The sequence below is a fragment of the Strix aluco genome, chromosome 1, assembly GCF_031877795.1.
Source record: "Strix aluco isolate bStrAlu1 chromosome 1, bStrAlu1.hap1, whole genome shotgun sequence".
Lineage (NCBI taxonomy): Eukaryota > Metazoa > Chordata > Aves > Strigiformes > Strigidae > Strix > Strix aluco.
The window spans coordinates 119,394,051-119,414,471 of NC_133931.1; the positions used below are offsets into that span (position 1 = coordinate 119,394,051).

The 20,421-nt window shown below is 43.4% G+C and overlaps 1 protein-coding gene across 7 annotated transcripts in view; it reads left to right on the plus strand.

Annotated features, from left to right (window-relative positions):
- Positions 1-262: 262 nt before the first annotated feature.
- The window catches only part of NRP1 (neuropilin 1), a 113,652-nt gene continuing 93,493 nt past the window's right edge, over positions 263-20,421 (plus strand). For all 7 annotated transcript variants that reach the window (XM_074832586.1, XM_074832604.1, XM_074832595.1 and 4 more), the window contains exons 1-3: positions 263-383; positions 582-1,071; positions 4,366-4,540. In XM_074832586.1, the coding sequence (XP_074688687.1) occupies positions 1,005-1,071; positions 4,366-4,540 (242 nt within the window). In that variant the 5' untranslated portion in view covers positions 263-383; positions 582-1,004. The remainder of the gene's footprint in view (positions 384-581; positions 1,072-4,365; positions 4,541-20,421) is intronic.

Genomic DNA, 20,421 nt, shown 5'->3' on the forward strand with positions numbered 1-20,421 from the left:
GGCTCTACCTGCCGTGGTGGGGGAGGCCGCCTCTCGTTACCCCTCTCCCCCCCGCGTCCCCCCGAGCCAGCGCCCGCCCCGCCCGGGTGTCAGGGCTGGGGCTTGCCGTGTTTGTTTGTTGGTTCTTCCGCGCTGCCGATGTCTTGGGGGGCTGAGGAGGGAGGGGGGGGGGAGGAGGAGGAGGAGGAGGAGGAGGGCGGGGAGGGGGAGGGGACTGGGGCTTGGGAGACGGCGGCTCCTCGGCCTCTCTTATTGCCGCTGAGTTGCGCTCCTCTTCCTCAGGCTGCGAGCGGGAGTCGCCCGGGCGCTTCTCCGTTCCGCGGCCGGCCGGCCGGCAGCCCCGCGGCGGCAGCAGCGCGCTCGCCCGCCTCCCGCCGGGGCAGGTGAGTGCGGGGCGCCGGGCACCGCCGGGCAGCACCGCCCCGGGGCTCCCAGCGCCGCCCCGGGGCTGCCGGCCCCGCGGGAGCCGCGGCCGCGGGAGAGCTGGGCAGGCGGGGGGGACGCAGTTCGCCAAACTCCCGCGCCCGGCTGGTCCCCGCTGACGGCCGCTTTCCCTTCTTTCTCTCCTCTCCTCTCCGCAGAGCACACCCGCCCCGTCTCCCGGAGCCCGCCCCGGCAGAGCGCTCCCGAGGTGCCAGCAGCCGCCAGGATTTTTGTCTGTCTTGTTTGTGTGTTTGTTGGTTCTTGTTTTTTGTTTTTGTTTTTTTTTCCCCCTCGTTTTCATTTGGCTTTGTAGTCTCGCTGGGAATGGCAGGGGCAGCGGCGCCGGGAGAAGAAACAAGTGTGGGGAAAGGGAGAGGGAGCCGGAGCTAAATGACAGGATGCGGGCGACTTAAGGCACAGAAAGAAGCCAGCCTCCCTCTGCCCCCGGGACTGCCCTTGCGGACCGTGCTTTCTGCTCCTGACTCCGGCTGGAGGATTTAAGACCTAGGAAGAGTTGTGCGTGGAGGGCTTTTTTTTGTTTGTTTTTTCTTCTCCTCCTTGCCCTGCTCTCGGAACGCAAAATGGATTGGGGACTTCTCCTGCACTGTGCAGCCCTCACCTTCACCCTCGCCAGGGCTCTGCGAAGCGGTAAGTGTCACGGGGGGCGTCGGGTCCCAGCCTGGGCGGGCGGCTCCGGGGCTGGGCTCCAGGGGGCGGCCGGTGGGGCCGGCACCGACCTGAGCCCGGTTGGGGGGAACTTTCTGCCGGAGGCGGGAGGTGGCGCGGTCCTCGCCCGAGGATCGCCCGCCCTGGCATTGCCTTCCCACTTCATTTTCTGCTCTTTTGGCTTGTTGTATAAAGCAGGCTGCTCGTTCTCACTAGATCAGGACAGCCAATTATCTTAATAATGTTTCCGCCCATAGGCAATTAAATAAGTCTCGCTTTCGATATCTGAAGGATAATGAACACTTTAAAGCGAAGCCTTTCTCTCCCCCCCCCCCCCTCCCCGCCCCTTTCTTTTTCCAAAGAGTAAGATTTCAGATTATCGTGCCTTTTACTAGCTGTGTGCGTACCTGCGAGCAGTCTTCAAACGGAGAGCTCTCTAGTCTACCCCTTTCCCAAGTCCTCAGTTTACGTGCAACTTGCACAGTGCCAAGAGAGAAGCTGAGCTTTTCTGTGAGGGCTCAAGACTCCCTTCCAAGAGAGAAATCCCGTAACAAATGACTGATGTAGCTAGTGTACTATCAGGCAGCCCTTGAAAACACAACTAATTAAAAGCAACGTGCTCCTCCTTCCCCGAACAATGCCAGGGCACCGTCAATATCTCACTGCATGATGCATTTTTAAAGACGGTCTAATTGTGAGACTGCTTGACGTTTAGCTCTCGCACGTGAAACAGCTCGTGCGAGTTTTCCTTTCCCGACAAATCCTGAGCAATTATTATTAACTAATTATCAAATATTTACTTTTGCCTGACTGGGTCTTCAATCAAAGTAATTAAAAGAAGAGAGCACCCTCCACTTATGCTGGTATATTGTTTTAATAAGGGACCGCAAGTGGAGCGTCGTGGAAGAGAGAGAGTATTAAAATCGCGTGGTTTATGATGGAAGTTAATCTCTTTCTCAATATGTGTTGAGGAGGCTGCTTAATTTAATCGGGACGAGCCGCCTCCCCCGGCGCTGTGGGGCTGTGGCAGAGGCGTGCGCCAAACCCGGCCTGGGGACGCTCCCAGGGGTGCGCTTGGCTCACACCCACCCCACACCCCACCCCACACCCCCCAGGTGAGGGGCGCGGGCAGCCGCCTCCCTGGCTCCCACGGAAACCAGGGCTGCCCCTAGTCCTGCACCCTCCGAGGGCGGGGAGGGCGGCCCCCGGTGCTCTCGTTGATCATTTCTCCCGGTGGAAAGGAGTAGGGCGGGTTGCTGGGCAGAAGCCTCCACGGCGAGCGGTCAATGGGGTGGCCCTGCTGGAGTCACCAGGGCCATTAACCTCCTCTATAACCTACCAGGCCCGCTAATGCCACCTTCACCTACATGCGGTACTAGTGTCCGCTAAATTAATTCATTAACCTTATTTAGAACTAATGGTCCAAAGTCATTAGAAACTGCTTCTCTTAATCAAGTGTGAGAGAGATTGCACAGAGCCAGGGAGTCTAGCAGACCGCATTATCTTATTACACTGTCACTTTCCCAGAAGTCGCAGATTAAGGAGCGCTGGTGGTAGCGAGTCCACCTCAGCGTCCTCTGAAGTGACTCTGTCAAGTGACTAGAAGCAGCCCTGCTTTATTTCAGGCATTTAACAGATGCCAGACTCTGCCATGTTGTTTGCAGGGCTGGAGTGGGCTTAATGAGACAGGATCACTTTCCGAGTGTGCTTACACAGGGAGGAAAAGGCAAGATTCCCTGAGAGCCCCAGACAGCGGATTAGCAAAATCACCAGTGACAGCTTTTGAGCTTTGAGCTGCGACGCCTTTTGTTCTGGTCAGAGGAAAACAGCCTGTTTTGCAAAGGCAAAGCGGAAATAAATAATAAGATAGCCTTTCCCAGCAACATGCTTAGCAATATCTGAGTCTTGACCATACAGCTGAGTACATATCATCCCCTTCCCTCCTAATTTATGGCAAATAATTTCTATAAAGAGTGTAGCTTTATGCGGTTTTGATGTGCACTTCCTCATTCTTTTCCATCTGACCTGTTTTTTTGTATAATAAATCCTGTACATTTATAAATTCATGCTGAGAGCAAGGAATGCCATTTTGCTTTGACAGGGAATGTATTAGACACAGCACTGCAGCGTGTACATACCATTATTGGGATGTAGTGATATATAGTCTTGCTTTTTAGTGTGGACATTCTTCCTGTGTGTAGTTTCCTGTGATATTTTATTGCTCAAAATTAAACAATGTGTGGAGAAAGTTTTTTCCTCCCTGATGGTATAGAGAAAGAAATCCACAGTAGTAAAAAAGTGGCAACACAAACCTGCACTGGTCAGTGAAGTGAGTGGCTCTGTAGGTTGGATTTCTTGTCCCTTTTTATTTTTTCTATAAGCCTTAAAATGCAACCCTGACAATGCTGGTCAAAGGAGCAAGATGCAACATACTGCATTTCACACTTGGTGATTCTGGAAACTTTTGCAACTGTTTTGCTATTAGAACTAAATGTTTGTTGTTGTTGGGGGGAGGAAGGGACAGAGGGAATAGGAAAGGATGTTGTTCTGGTCCATTACTTTGATGCAGTCTCCAAGCTTGAATAAACTTCCTTGAAGGAATAAATAGTGGATGATTTCTGCTTCACTAAAACCACTTTGTTCTCTGCTACCCTGGGTTTGAAGGGCACAGATAGTTTCAACCTGCCTAGATTTATGGACTGATAAAACAAAGGGAGGGTCTGCTGCGAATGAGCTTGGATCCACCAAGACAATCCCAGTGGTCAGTGACACAGACCAGGCTTATCCCAGAGCTGGGCGGGGGGTCAAATGGCATCCTTTTAGCTCTTCTCTCAGCTTTCCTTAAAACTTTATACTTAAGAAGATTATACTTTTTGGAGATAATTGTTTCTCAGGCACCCTTCTGAGACAACACTAACGCTGCTGGGAGGATATGAGGTTTCAGCACTGTAAGGGGCACTGTTTGCTCGGGGCGGGGGGCTTTTTGAAAGGATACTCTTTAGAAATGGGGTATCTTCTGCTATCTGCTGCCTGTCCAGGCGCTGGATTTAAGGATGGGCACGGAGAGGCAGGCCTCTTCCCTTCGGTAAAAAGTAGCAGAGATGCCTTTGCGTTAAAGGCATAAGGGTGCAGCAGAAGTTTGCTTGAAGGTGGCTGCACGCACGCACACACACCCCGCGTTCCCACGGCGGTCGGCTGCTTCGCTGCTGCGGGCTGAACGCGGGTGCGAGCCGAGAGGAGCGGAGAAAAAAGCCACTCTGTTTGCTTCCCCTGCAGATAAGTGCGGCGACACGATCAAAATTGTAAACCCCGGGTACCTCACCTCGCCCGGCTACCCCCAGTCCTACCACCCCAGCCAAAAGTGCGAGTGGCTGATCCAGGCTCCCGAGCCCTACCAGCGGATCATGATCAACTTCAACCCCCACTTCGACCTGGAGGACCGCGACTGCAAGTAAGTGCTGGCGCCGCGCTTCGGAGCGCCACGGCGCCACCTGCCGGCCCGCCGCAGACCCGCGCCCGCGGAACCCCCGCGCCGCGGGCACCCCCCAACCCCCTCCCCGGACCGCGCTGCCCTCTGCGGGGCTCCGCGCCCCGCCGCCGCGGCCGGGGTTTGCTGTGGCAAGACGCAGGAGGCGCTCAGCGGAGCATTCGGGGGGCGCGGGAGGTTAAAAATACCTCTGGAACTTTTAGAGCTTCGTGAAATATATTTGCGTTCTGTCTGCCTGACGGGCACGCGGGTGGGTGACGGTGGTGATGCGCGTTCTGGGGGTGCGGTTAGGGTGAGGGGGTGAGGCACTGCTGTGTGTTTGTCGGCCTGCTTGTGAGTCTCTAGACTCTAGTGAGTCTCTAGAGTTTTTAAAAAAATAGTTCCCTTTCATTTTGTACCCCCACAAGTGCAAACAGCCTATGGCAGAAACAGGCAATTTCTAAATCGCCGAATCCTTTTAGCGCAGAGTTAGTCTGGCATTTACTCTCAGCCGTTAAGGGGCAGCGCACTGCAGGACTGATAGTCCTGTTCCCTCTTTCTCGCTTTGCTGCTGATTTATAGCCAGTAGCTCCTCTTTCCCCTCCTCCTGTTCTACAGTAGTGTCCGGAGTGGAGGAAGGGGATGGCTGAGGCTCCCTTTGCTCCCCTGTGCTTGCATTCCCTTCGACCATCTATTTCCAAGAGTGAGAAGGGGAGTCACAGCCTCCCAGAAGCTGTTCCCCCCCCTTTTCCTCAAATCTGTAAGCCACATAGCTTGCACAAGGCAAGATGGTCAGATCATTCCCCCCTTCAGCATGCCCTCTGAATTCAGTCTGCTTGCTTCATGAAGAAAATATTTTAGTGATTCATTATTTAAAAATTTCTTGAGTATCACGTTTTTTTGCTTCTCCTTCTGACAACTGCAAGAGAGAGTTATTATTCACGAACACTACTAGTCAAGGTTTTCTCTGCATGTCAAAGATTAAACTCAATAGCCATTGGTGTTTGGCATTTCATGGGAGTATTCAAGATTTTACAGGATTTGGCCCTGTAAAAGGATGCTCCGCATCACCAGGAGTGGTTGTAACAGACCATGAGGTTAGGGTGTTGGATTTAGAGAAAGAGAGCAACCGTACTCGAGCACTTAATTTTTACCATGCACTTCTTTGTTCCTATTATTTAATACATTGATTACTTAGATCACAATTATTGATTTCCCTTAAAATGAAGTTCTTTAATGATGCAGTGTGGTGCTTAGTTGCTTTTTTGTTGTTTTTTATAATCTCTTGTACATCAGCATTTCAGTACCATAGTTGAGTGATAATGCCGGAAAACCCTATGCTCATAAAATTAAACAGTCTCTTCGTTAAAATGAGTTTTCACTGTGGTATTGGGGCTGCAGCTCATATTCATGCCATATGTTCACACGCTGACTTCCCATTCTTTAATTCTTAATTTGTTGTACTCAGACAATGATTCAGTTCCCCGTGTCTTCTTGATACAGGTTTTGCTTTTGTTCTGTGGGACAGTGCTAATGCTTTAAAATGTTTGTCTGTCTCTCTTTCTATCTTAGATAGAGATTAGGAAATTAAATCAAGCATATTTCCGTGTCAAATCCTTTTCGTTCCTTGCTAGAATATATGCTTTTCCAATGCTGTAAAACCAACATGGTCTTTGACAGCAGTAAAGTGGTGCACAGCATACAATTATTTGAAGAACAAGTAATCTTTGTGGCATAGTGTTGTGCTAAACAGTGCTGGGCTGAGCTGAGCTGGGTCCAGGGAAGGGATTGACTCCCTCCCTCCACCTCTCCCTTCTCAATATTCATTGTCCACTCTCCCCCCTTCATTATTTCTTCCTCTGAAAGGGGGCCCAGTGCAGTAATGAGATGGTTGTGGGTGCAAGGAAGTCTCTAAACAGGGTTGTTTGCATTGTCTTTGCAGTGTACAATGGTGATGACTTTACCGTTACTTGGTCTATTCTGAAATGCTAATCTTCCAGGCTATGCTAAATTACTCAGCTGCTACTTCACTTATATTTAAAATTGCTGTTCTTAACTTGAGAGGGATTGTATCTGTGCCAAAAAACTTAGGACCAGAATAATAGAAAATTATTTCAGCAACAGGAATTTGTCAACAATCACTGTGGTTTGAAATTTCAGTGTCTACTTACAAAATTCACATTTCTTGTACCAAGTATTGGATACAACAGTTTAATGCAATAAAACTTGTCACAAGACTTTTTGGGTTTGCAGCTAAGTATGTTTTGATTTCCTAATATACTTAGTTTATTAGCAACTCAGTTTGCAGTCTAGAAATGTGCAATTTAGGTTACACTCTAGTTTATTGAAAGGTTTAGCACTGGAAATTAATAAGCACTTAAATATGAAATGCAGATAGAAAATGAGAGATAGGGGAATTCATGTCTGGGAAGAAAAAATGCCCCGTACAATTAGAGTAGACTAGAAGAGAAGATTAGCTTGCTGGCCTAGCTCCCAAAATCCTCTTTATAATTCTGTTCATTGCATCTTAGACCTTAGTTAGTGTTGAAAACAACTTTAATAACAAGGACCCCCTGAGCCCAGGGAGGGAAACTGTGTGACTTTGGAAAGGTTACCTTCTTGTTCTGTAGTGCCAACAAGAAAACCAAGAGACCTTATCTAACTTTTAAAAATATTGCTCCATACAGAGGGCTACATGTATTGAAATGTAAAACTGGTGAAAGGATGTTTCTCTGAGGAGAATCAAAAGCAGCAAATTTAAGTATTAGCTGTACTGAAGCTGTTCCCAGTTAGTCTCTTTGTATGTTAGAGTTTGGAATTAATTTTAAGAATATGCCCTTGATTTACCTACTTATTATGCTATGCCTTAATGAATAAGTATTTCTCAGATGACTCCTAATAAAATTCATATATGTATGATTTTCTGACGATCAGAACCATTTGAGTTGTTTTAAATTTCAAGCAAACATGGTGAAAATTCCTGTTTCTCTGGAGGCATTCCAAAGGACTCAACTTTCACAGTTTTGAAGAATAAAGATACGCAAATAATTAAAAATATGTTCACACAAGCTAGGTTCATCTAGTAAAAAATCTTCTGGCCAGAACTACTGAACCAGCATAATGGAGATACTGGGTCTCAACAGGAAGTATATAATCATGTCAACCACAGATTGTTATCAAGGACATACATAATGAAAAAATACACAGTCTCTTTTTAACTTTTAACTTTAATGAGTGTTATGCCTCCTCTTCAGGAGGCCAAGAAGAAGAAATTATGGTTGTGCTTTACGAGAAAAGTAGTTTGTGTTTGCCATTTTGCCTTTTCTCAAGCAAGCCCCAATAATAGCCATCCATTTTTGGAGTCAGGAACATGGTTAGAATGAATCCAAGAGACAAAACATATGGCTACATATTAGTTAAAATGCTCCAGTGTTTGTTGCATGTGGTAAATGCTTTTCAGCACTTAGCGCAAGCTGTACAAGTCTCGTGTTGCTGAAGTATCCTACTGTGTAAATGTAGCCATCTTGAATCTAGTAAAACTTTATACCTAGATAATAAACAAGAATGTCACTGATACAGTACTTTGAATTTATGGAACTTTTCCGGTTTCCCAGCAATGCACACTATCAGCATGATAATTTATAATGGTTTGTGACAAATGTTGCTGAGCAAAGAGGTGTGTGGTTACATTCAGATCAGATGTCATTATCTAGGGAGCAATAAAAATTTCACAGACACTAGGTTAAAAACATTAAGAAAATGAATGTGAAGCTTCAGAAGAAAAGGGCTTAAGAAAGGTGGAGGGTTGGGTAGAGAAAGCCCAATAGCGGTTTGCTTACTGACAAATTATTGACTTTGTTGCCAGACTTGACTGTATTGTTTTACAGGGTTTTCATAGATATACCACACAGCACAATTGTTTTATTGGCCATCATTTATAGATGCAGAGAGTAAATATCATCCTTGCTTGACAATTATAGAGTGTATACACAATGCTGTCATATCACTTGGAATGGAAAAATTGCCCAATTTGGAAACATTCAAGTTGTAGAAGGCGAGATGTCATAGATAATTATTCTTTATATTGGATTTACCAGGGATTGGTTACACTGATGAGATTAGAGCTGTATAGAAATTGCAGTCAGTTATAGAATACAGAGCAAAAAATACCTATGTTTGTTTATATAGAAGAAAACAGCTCCTCCAGATCCTTGAATAAGGAAGAAAGCATAGCTATCCAGACCTACAGAGTGAAACTGTAGCCTCATGGAACTCCTATGGACCTTAATGACGTTAGAAATTCATCCATCCGTTTTATTTCTAAATAATGTCAATGGATTTATGCTATAAATCTGTAGGTATAACAAACTGAGGCTGGTAAAATAAACAAGAGCAAGGCAAACCATGGCTCAGGCTTTCTCTAGTTTCTGTGAGGTTTAAGCTTTCATTTACTCTTGTCTAAATCCTGGGTCCTATTCTTCCATGCAGCGACGTCTGCTTTGTGCAGACTTTGTGCCTCATGTTTCTCTCATGCAGAGGCGGTTTGAGTCCTTTGGGCTGAGCCGATGGGAGTAAGAGGAGCCCCGGATGGCACTGAGCTGCCATGGCAATGGAGTGGTGCACATGTCCTAGCTGCCTGTCTGGAGGAGAGCCACCTGTAAAGGACATCGCTGGGCTGCCCGTCAAGCCTCGGTTGTCAGAGGGGTCCTGTCAATGGCTGCACACACAATAGCTGATTTCTGACTGCCCAGAGGTGTGGTTAGAGCTTGGCTCCGGGTTTACCAGCCCTGAACTGCTCCCACAAACTGCACCAAGGACATCTCAGGTGTAATGGAGGGTCTGAGCCCAATGCAGCCTCACTATTATTGAAAACGATGGGAATTTTGCCCTCTGCTTCCACAGAGCTGTCTCCTGTTACTCTTTAAGGCTGTGAGGGAGGGTGCAGCACAGGCCCTGTAGGACTGGTTTGTGACTGTATCAGTTGTTTTGATGGCAAACATCAGTCAGAGCTTCCTAATTCCCTCTCTCTCCACCACTGTTGAGCACGGCAGGCAGTGAGGTGACTGCAGCTGACAAGGCGAGGTAAGCAGCAGAGCTAGCAAAGAGACAGATTCACTAAGGCCTGTGAGAGGCAGGGACCATATTTGTCCATGGTTGAGCAGAGAAGTCTGAAGGAGCCAAGGCCTCTGAGCTTTCAAACAGAAATATGGTTTTAATGGCCTGGCCCCGCAACTCTGGTCATCAATGTCGGGCTTTTAGCGATTTGCCTCAGGACAAGGTACCCAAGTCAGGCAGGAATGCCCCTTCCTCACCTGCTGAGGGCAGCTGGAGGAAGGCCCAAGCTTCCCTGTTTGTTCTGATTTGAATTAACTGAATCACCCAGCCCACACACCTTCAGCCACCACTGCAGAAGGCTGGAAAAGGCTGGAATGTCCCTCTGCCAAAGCCAGGCTCCACACAGCTGTCATCAGGACGTGGTGCCCAGCACCGACCCGGTGGAAGGCTGTACCTGCCAAAGGAGCGGCATCTCCACCCCCTCATGTCCCTCAAAAACTGTTTGGGTTTACTGAGAGATCATTTGCGAGTACTAAAGGGATGAAGAGAACATCCTTCATTCTGTCCCCAAAACAAGAAACAAGTATTTTTGGCATACTTTAGGATGAGTCATTGCAGTGGATTTGGGGGGACGTGATATCTCATGTTTCTGGATGCACTTTGAGGGCAGTTCTTTACTTTACATAAAGCACACAAAAGGCTTTCTCAGGGAGCATGCTGCTAGTCTCCAGACAGCCCTGCTGGTGACCAGGGCTATTTGATACCCTCTGGAAGGCTACAGTAAGCGATGCCAAGGGAAGGAGTCAGCCCAGAGCCTGCGCAGGATCAGGGAAGCAAAAAATACTTGTTGCAGTAGACATGGAGTATGTTACCACACAGACACAGACACACACAGTTTCTTAACTTAAAGGTTTTGGATCATGAAAGTGTATACAAGTATGTGCTCTTTACTACAGCATTCAGCATGTATTTGCACATAAGTATTAGATGCATGTATCTAAAGATAATGCTGCTATTTTATTGTGCTTTAGAGACTAAATAAGACTTGAAACAAGTTGAAAATTATATTGTTTTTCTGATTACACAGTGTAATAAACTGACTCTTTTGTTACTTATCCAAGCATTTAACTCTTTTGAAAGTCTCTATTGTCAAACTGTTTAACAATTCTTTCTTTTAGAGTAGCGTTTTGGGTTTGAGTTTTCTGAGGAAAAGGTATTAGGGAAACCATGACCAAACTGCCTGGTCATAGCTATAGAGTCTGTGCTGGAGCATGTTCAGGGCTGAGATGTTGGATGCACAGGCTGGATTTGCACTCAATGTGTATGGGTGCATTCCCTGGCACATAGAGTCTTGACTTGGGTCTCTGTACAGTAGCACATTACAATTATAATAACAATCATATGCAGGTGTTTCTATTAATCCAGACAGTTAAGTGAACTGTGGGGAGAGTTCTGTCTTGATGTGCTACAACCAGATACCCTTCAGACAGGAAAAAATTCGAGGGTCAAATATGGATTCCCATGAGCCTAATTCTTCATCTTTTCTGTGGACAGAGATAGACAAATTCAGAACAGCGGACTGAGTCCTTTCTAAATTGAAACACAGCGTTGCTGGCATTAGCCCCATGAAACACTCAATATGCTTTCAGTCAACCCCACCCTGCTCTCCACTCCCCTCTCTTGTGCTAAGGTAATTAAAACAAAAACCTATGTATTGCTGAAAATTAGTTTCTTAATTATAGCTTATTGCAAGCTATAACACTGGATCATAACTTGATAATTATGATGTAGAGATTTTTATACAGCTGACGTAAAACCAAATTCAATTATTTTCTTTTGTAATATTTCCAAAGAATGAAGTTATGTCTGAAAACAGGATATACATGCACTCACGTGTATATGTCAAGATTTCTATATCACACAGAACTACTTGGATATAGACATATGTGTTACATGCACTTCTTCAAGACTGTGCATATATACACACATCTCTGTATATAGTATAGATTTCTTAGTTTATGTAGAAGTTCCTAAAGTAAATCTACTAATTAAAGCACTAATACCCGTCTTAAGGCTGATAATTAGGTATAAAGAGAAAAAGAGACAGGATTAGTGTTCAGATCATGTTCCAAATGCCTCTTAATTGGGTGTTTGTAATCAATCCTGATTGCAAGAGGCAGTGGTTTGGCAGAATAAAGAATGAAAAAGGCTTAGCCCTACTATTTTCCTGTTAGTTGACTTGGCCATAGTATTTAGGTCAGGATCCAGTGTCAAACAAGGTAATTTTGTCAGCCTTAGCGATCCTCATAAAACATACCAAAATCTTTTCTAATGATATTTTTTCAAGCTAAAAACTCTGTCAGGCTAGGGAGTTATTTTTATCCAGAATCTTAAAAAGTGTTTTCAAGTGAACCACAGGAAAGACTTTGTTCTCCTGGCTTCCATCCACCACTGACTTCTGAAATCAGGTCTGAGTTCACTGTGGGTCTTTCATTGCATTGACCTTGGCACTTTTCTCACCAAGCCACAGTCTTCCATCACAAAACCACACAGCTTGGTATAATGATTATTTCTTATCCCAAGTAACCAAACAATTTTTTAAACAGGGTGACAGATTTCCCTCTTGCACTGTGGGAAGCAAGCACCTGGCCATTTCCAAATAGAGTTTTAATGAACTTCCTGAAGGAGATTTGAGAGAAGTTTAATAAGTCACCTGCCAACTTTTTGGGAGCATAGGTCATTTGCTTTTCTGTAGGAATTCACAAAAATGTGAGAATAACCCCCTTCCCAAGTCCTAAACTTCCATGGAGGAAATTGATTTTCATGGGCAATAGCAAAAGTTTTTAAAAACGTAACCTCAGAAAATCAAATTTCTGATTGTCTCTCACACATAAGGTACTGTGAAACTCTGTGATCCACAAAGCTGGTTGTGAACTGTGTGAACTTTTTAATAATTCATTTAAACAGAAAAGGATTGTGCATATTTAGACTCATCTTGCATGTTAATAGCATTACAAGTATTTTACGTAATGCTATAAAACGAAGAATTTAGATGGCTCAAGAGGACCATTGAGAAAATATGTCCATATGTGGAAGACACCCATTTGATGTGGTGATTTCTTTCAGAAGAAACTATGCACACCCCTGAAGCACAATAACCAGCTGTTGTACAGGAGAAACTGGGCGGTTGTCTGCTGCCTTCCATGCTAATGTGGACCTGCAGTGACCACATGCCCCATGCCTCCCCTAAATACAGATGGGCCGACACTCACACCGAAAGAGAGTCTGGGCTAATCCATTCCTTACAGTCCCAGCAGCTTGGGTTCCATTGCACATTTGCACTGTGGGCTGCTCCGTGCCCCCATGTGATGACACAGATGATCAGAGCTGTGGGGTGGGAGGGGGGTTGGAGCACCCCGCTGTCAGTGGGGGTCATGCACTGCCCTCACAGCTCAGCCACTGCTTTTCATGATGGAAAAGAAGATACAGATAGTCCTTTTTTTTTTTTTTTCTCCTTAAATTGGAAGTTGGTAACTAGAGAAAAATAGAGAGGTCTGTTCACATCCTTGTGATTATTCTGCCTCAAGCTTTGAGAGATGCTCCCTCACAGCCAAAGTTTTGCTCATTTTATTCACATAAACAGTCCTGCTGAAGTCAATTAAAACAACAGACTCACTTGTGCAGGGCTAATAGCTAGTACATACATTTATAATAAATTAAGAATTACTTTTTGTAACAATGGATTTCAGATGCTTGCAGAGTAACTTACAATACAGTAGAAAATTCAGCTTCATTCTTTTTTGTCCCCTCAATTCATAAATCACCATAAATAAGTTATCATTTCTTCTCCAGGACCTTAGCTCATAATAGTGAAGGTTTTGGACAAATTGCTGAGTGCCTGGGTATGAATCAAAGTTTGTCTTGTTGTAGGATCTTGTGCCAATCTGTCATTAAGCCAGACAACTTCTACTGACTTTTCTCTGATGTATTCATCTGTAACAAGGGAAGCAGATCAGCAATTTAGAAAAGCTTTAGCTTGATCACCATGCAGAAATAGGCTACCCTGCCTATTTCCATAGTGATCACTCTGCTTTGCCAGATGCAAAATGGGAGGCTTACATCCCTCATGCTAAAAGCCCTTCTTAGAGGAAATCCTAGGCTGTCGCTCCATTTGAGTAGCTTTAGTTAAGTCTGGAAAAATATGCAAAGGTAGCTCTTAAATAAAAGCTCTTTTTTTCTGTTTCACAGCCATCTCCATAATCTGTTTTGGAGACAGAGGCATAAGATGTATTAACATGGCAGGCATACGTTCTGATTGCTGAGTGTTTTTTGACATTCCCACAAAACCCCTGAGACTTTGTGTCAAAATTCTATAAACTTTATCTATTTGTATATTCATATCTGGGCTTAAATCCAAAACTTCTTTACATGCCTTTACGGCAGACAATTTAGGTTCATTTCCCTGTATTTCAGATGGCAAGCAGTTAAAGCAGGTACAGGTTTTAACCACTCTATATAGTCTAACCTTCTAATGCATTTCAAAAGTTTTCTGTTGTATTTCAATAGCACATACACTATATAATGTAGGTATATAAAATAGATACAGGACAACATTGAGCTGCGAAGCAAGTGAAGACAGCTCCACTGATGCCAATAGTGTTGCACCTGCTAATAGCTCAAATACAAAATACCATAAGCATATCGTATTATGTTCCTTACTGGTTTCCATTTTCATTTATCCTCCACAGCTATACTAGATGATGGCTTTCAAACAGTATAATAGTCTTCTTTATCTCATTTCTCTGACATCATTTTCAAGTTCCTTATTACTCTTGAACAGTGTGGCTAATAGTGCCCAAATTGCTTCTCATTCTTCCTATCATAGCATGTCATTATTCAAGAAACCAGTGCTCTTCAGCCTTTCCCACACAAATAGCTCTCCCGCAAACTAAACTTAAAACTTACTTCCAAGAGCCAGTCTCACATTTCCCAGGCAATTAGAGTCCTTCTACTGGCTATTACATTTTTACTTTGCACATTTTTACACTTTTTAACTAACTGTACCTGCGTACTCCTTGAGTCTTGAATCTTTGTCTTCTAAAGCCTAGTCTTCTTACACTGATTTTTGTACCGATTTAATGATTTCAATTAAGGTTTTGTTTGATTATAGTTAAACCAATTCAGCACACACTGGGGGATACATGTATTCTGGTATAAAGATGTATTGTGTCAGTACTTTTGCAGAAATAAACCTTGCTAATGTCAGCAGTTTGTAGCAGCAACTGTACTGCATTACCTATGATGGTTTCTAAAGTGGTATAGCTAAAGTGGCTGTAAAAACAATGTATAAACTGACTTCTGTTTTACATAACTAGTCAGAAATGCTAGTACAGGTTTTTGGATATTGTAATAGGTAAATTTGTTGCAAAAATTAATTAGATTGCTTTACTGATTGCAAGTTACGAATTGCAATAGAGACATATGTGTGTGTGTGTATATATATATACACACACATTCATATTGGGGAACTTACTGAGACGTCCATTTTCTCCCAGCTTTTACTTTGTGAAAAGCTTAGGCAAAGTCTCTAAGCTAAGCAGTTCTTCTGCCTACTGTAACTTATGCTTTCCAGGAAGGTTTTTTTTAACTTGCCTCACTAGGCAGCTAGATAAATTACTGTGGTGTGACCTTCAAGCACCTCGCTTATTCCATGGAAATTGTCCATATGCACACTCTCACCCCGTGATATTCCATATGACGTGCAAGGTAGTTTATCCCTTTTCTTAGTTATTCCTCCCCCACCCCCAACATTACAAAGTAAAAACATGCTTATAGGTGTAACCGCAGCTCAGCTGACACTCTGAAATCAAACTCTGAGTGCTCTGAAAATAAACATCTGATCACTGAGTAACTTTTTCATGTCCCCATATGCTCAGCATAGAAAGGAAAACAGATCCTTCCTTGCCACATCCCAGCTTCAGCTCTTTCTCATCTGAAAGGTGTCAGATAATTTTGATTTAAATATGTAAAAAAAGGAAGCTGTTTTTCATGGGCCATATTCTTAATTTGTCCAAAGATCATTCTGCTGAAGTTAGTGGGGCACCAGTGATTTATATCAGTTGAGTGAGGAGCTGACTCTACATTTCTACAGTTCCCTAGAAATTTTCAGAAGAAAGGCCAGTATTGTAGCTGAAACAGCATTAACTCAGAGTGAAGTCAGTTAAAGTTTTGCCATTCAGCAAGATCAGACTTTAATACTCGAGCAGAATGGGTAGGAGCTTCTTAAAAATAGGTGGAACAAAACCCAAAGTCCTTCTGTAAGGTATACAAACCTTTTTTTCCACTAACATCTTTGAAGAAGTACACAGGATGGGGTGCTAGGACACTGGCTGTTTGCAGTGCTAACTCTCTCATACTGCTTGATCTTGGGCCAATCAGTCATCATCTTTGTGCCTCAGTTTCCCTAGAGAGGAAAATATTTCTCTGGTTTGTAAATATCTGAGGATGTGCTTATTAGTGTTTGTGAAGTCCTTAGAGATTGCTGGGTGGAAATTTAGTGCAGTATAATAGTTATTTGCCATTGTTTTGTATTTGCTCATCTTCTAGCTGTTAATTTTTTTTTAACAAAATACTGCTGTGTAAAAATGCATGTGGCAATCTTTTGACTTTCATAGAGAAGTGTTATCCAAACAAAAATAAAGAATAGGACTCATGCTCACAAGAGACACATTTTCTGTGATGAGAAGAATCTATAACAGACACAGCACTAACTCAAAACTGAGCACCAAACAGCATCCAAATGCAAGCAATTCCAAATGTGTGCATACTGCCAGTACAAAACCAGACCATTCTGCAAACACAGCGTCCCCCGAGGAGTAGTGAACCTAAGCAGCAGCAACGCTAATGGCTGTCTTCTCATGTGCAGTGAGGGAAAGCAGCACTTTAGAGCTGCCTTGGGCAGCTGTTAACTTATTCATTCTTAAGTTCTATAAAGCTGTTATTGGGTGGAAGCAGATGACACAAAGTTTTTGGGCCTGCTCTGTCTGCTATTGGGAGAGAATTTCCCATCCTTGCACATAGAGTGAAATTCTGGCTTCCTTCAAGTCAATGTCAAAATTTCTCCCCAATCTCGCTTGGAGTGAAAAAAAATATTTTAGGCTCCAGAAAACCCTTTTTTGAAGAGCACTTTTCTGGTGCCAGTGTATCTTATAGAATTTTTCTCAGTTTGGACGTTACTTTTCTTTCAGTGTACACAGTGCATGTAGGGGAACAAAGAGGCTCATGAGTTTTCAAATGCATTCATACTGCTAGAACAACAATGAAATAAAAAAAAAAATATCTGTTTTTAAAGTACATGTAATGCATGAAGTACTCTGCTAGGTCATCTACCTTGTTTCTTAACCTCCTTTCAGAACATTTCAGGCTGTTTTGTGGTTTGCTTTTTCCACTTGATGCCTCGGGCTTCCCTATCTCCTCTCTATAGGTGATGTGAAAGCTCACTCTCATGAGTAAAACACATCAGTTTTCTTTCTCAATAATACCCACTCTAAATTTTGGACATTGTAAGTCAGGCCTCAGAAAATTGTAAAACTTTATAAAAATCCTTGTATCTCAAAAATTACTATTGCTTTCTTTTTCCATCTAGTATATTTTGGGGGATTTCCTCTGTGATAATAATAGCCAAAAAATTCCTCTGCTTTAAATGAGAAGTTTGGCAATACCATGATGCCAGCAGCTGGTGCTTTAAAACCTGCGACCAAATTTCATGATACTCGTGATAAAAATCATGAGAGCTGGCAATGTTGGATTCTTGCTAAAGTCCCAACTTCCTGATGCTGTTTCTCTTCTCAGTCACAGCCCTGAAACTCCCACTCAAGTGATAGACTTATAGAAGAAAAAATTGAAAGGAAATGGAAGTATTCATTTATATTGATTTCACTGCCTGACTATGTTTCTTTACCCCTCATTGCATGATTAAAACTTTCAGAAAGCAAAATTAATTCCAGCAAAAAAACCCCTCTGTGTTTATCACCCTTTTTCTCTGAGTATACATAAAATAGCATTAGGAGTCCTATTGTTATGGAGGCTACATGTTTGCTTGGCTTCAAAGCCAATTTACACCAATGAGAAGAAAATTGATTGAAGGCCATTAAACAGAAGGACATGACTTTTGTCTCAGGAAGACCCTGATCTGCAAATTGCTGGCATGTTTGGAACAGAGATCACACTGGCTGCTGCAGGATCCTCACACTGTCCCACTACTATCCCCTAGCAGGCGAGTTGGAGATAAATGAGGTGGACTGACAGAAAAAACTTTCTTATGCTATGTTCTTTTATGTATTGTGCAGGCTTAGGTTTTCATGGGATTGTTCTCTTGCAAATACTACACAAAACTACCGTGCAAAATAGCTAACGTTGACATTAAGGGTCCCGTCCTCCACCTAACTATACCATTTTTGTGTCTGCGTGTTTCTAGTGAAGTCAGTGACTGACTGCTTTGTATTTCCTTTATGGTTTGGAGCCTTCTCTGCTGCAGTTACAATAACTGCAGTGGGTCTAATCTGATGTGCACAAGCTGAGAAGTGGCCATATATTTCTAAACTCACGAGCTGTTCTGAGGACAAAACTAATTTTCAAAACATTTTTATAAACTTAAGGAAATCTTAATGTCTTTATTCTGTTATTACTTTAAAATAATAATCCCAAACTGACCTGGGAGCTATTACTCAGTGAGCACTGGCCCCTTGGAAGGTTTCAACTTGTCAAGTTTAGCCATTTTTTGAATGCACAGAGGAAGTCATTAAGGCACATCAAGCTGCTGATTGCTATTAAACTCTGCAGAGAGTTCTGTGTAAAAATCAATGCCATAACAGGGCTACAAGAATCTAAAAGGCAGGAAACGCGTTTCTTTACCCTCTGGTAACTTAAAAATGGATTAATAGATTTTGTGAAGCCTCAAAAAAAAAAAATCACCTATGAGCTAGGGGCCAAACGTAAACCTCTGTGACAAAATAATACAGCTCAGAAAGCTCTGAGCACGTGAAAATGGGATTAATATGGAATTGTCACTGCTGTAACCTCAACTGTATGTTTCTGTGCTGGAGAAATCTCACACATCTGCACATACACGCATGCACGTGCTTATTTATTGTATCCCAAGGAACACCTTTTTTGCTCTATCGCCACTAAGGAACCTGGAGGGAAAATGCATTTTTAGTAAAGTATGATCTTATATAGCTTTTGCCAGAAAAGTACTACAAGAATTTTCCAGATGAGTTCAGTCTCGGCATCAGCAAAAGTGTTACTTAGATGTCTGGTGGATTTTGCTTGTGTGGGAACTGCACTGAAAAATGCAACAGTTTGCTACTAGTCGAAGACTTTTGTAGAAAAAATATTTCTCATGGGAAAACCAAGTTTAAATCATATTAAGAAGTTTTATTGTAAACATATAGTATATAAACCAGGCAAAGTCCACTGTCTAGCTCTGAGGCCAGTTGCCATGGAATGGCTTAAATTCAAACCGTCCAGTTCTCTTCCCCCAGAAAGCAAAGTGGTGGCATTCAATTCAATTTTTGGCATGAATTTCATTCAATTTTGATGATAAAATGTTGAAACATCTTTTTAATTTGCTTATTTTTCTTTGATTCTTATATGAAAATAAAATCTTACTGAGCTGTATTAAATTTGCTTCATTCTATCATAGGATAATTTGGGTTGGAAGGGACCTCAGGAAATCACCTCGTCCAAGTTACTACTCAAAGGAATTGCATTTTATATAATACAAAAGCTAAAATGAAGCAACCCATGTAAAACCAAATGTTTCCATAAAACCAAAGAAGACCTAGTTAGGATGTTTCAGAACCTTTATTTCATGGCCTAACCCAGCCCTTCTGCTGAAGTAAATACTAGTTTCTCACCAGCTCTCCTTATTAATTTTAAAATTTTAGACTGCTTGCTTTTATTGAAAAGAAGGTTCCCTTCTGGTTTTCCATTTTTAAAATACTTGCAAATATCATGTACAGTTGACCAATCCTAGGAGGAGGGCTGAGGGGTAGGGCCACAAGCATGTTCCTACATGGTGGCTGCAGGGCCCCCGTCGGCCATCTCAGCTAAGCCCAGAAAAGACCTTTTTAAAAAAAAGAGCAGGAAGGTGAGCCATCTCAGTATCAGGGCTCAGGGCAGACAGGACTTAGGACAAAATAGCCAGCTTTGGTCCAAATGGAGGTACATTTTGCCCAAAGCTCACCAAGGCTGCAGGTGTCTGCCAGTTTCCACCCTGTCCTGGGGAGCCAGCACTGTGCATGTGAGGATGTGGTCATGGCCACAGCCAGCGTGGCAAACTCTCCCAGAGTATCCAGGCCCAAGGCTGAGATCTGGAGAGAAGGATCAAAAATAGGCTTTCTGTTAAGGACCATATCAAGTGCATGCAATGAAAAAGCTCTTAACAAGCAAGTTGCTAAAGCCTGTTTTAGTGCATATGGTCTGGATCGGCTGCAGAGAGGGGGCAGATTGTGGACTGTTTCCCCAGCACGGCGCTGAGGAAGGAGAGTCCTACACTCTCATTATAGCAGGGGAAAATCCACTTTTCTTGCATGGATAATTTGGAAGTTATGAATCAGCCTGTTGTTTTTATTTCAGTGGAGTACAGACAAGAGTTGTGTAAAATGAGGCTGCTGCCTGTCTGTCAGGCAGCTGTAGTTTTTTACCCTGCAGCCTCTTTTAATGTGCATTCTTGGCAAATTCTGAAGAGAAGCAGTCACAACTGTGCACTCATACGTTAGAGCAGATCTCATACCCTAGTCATTGAGCCG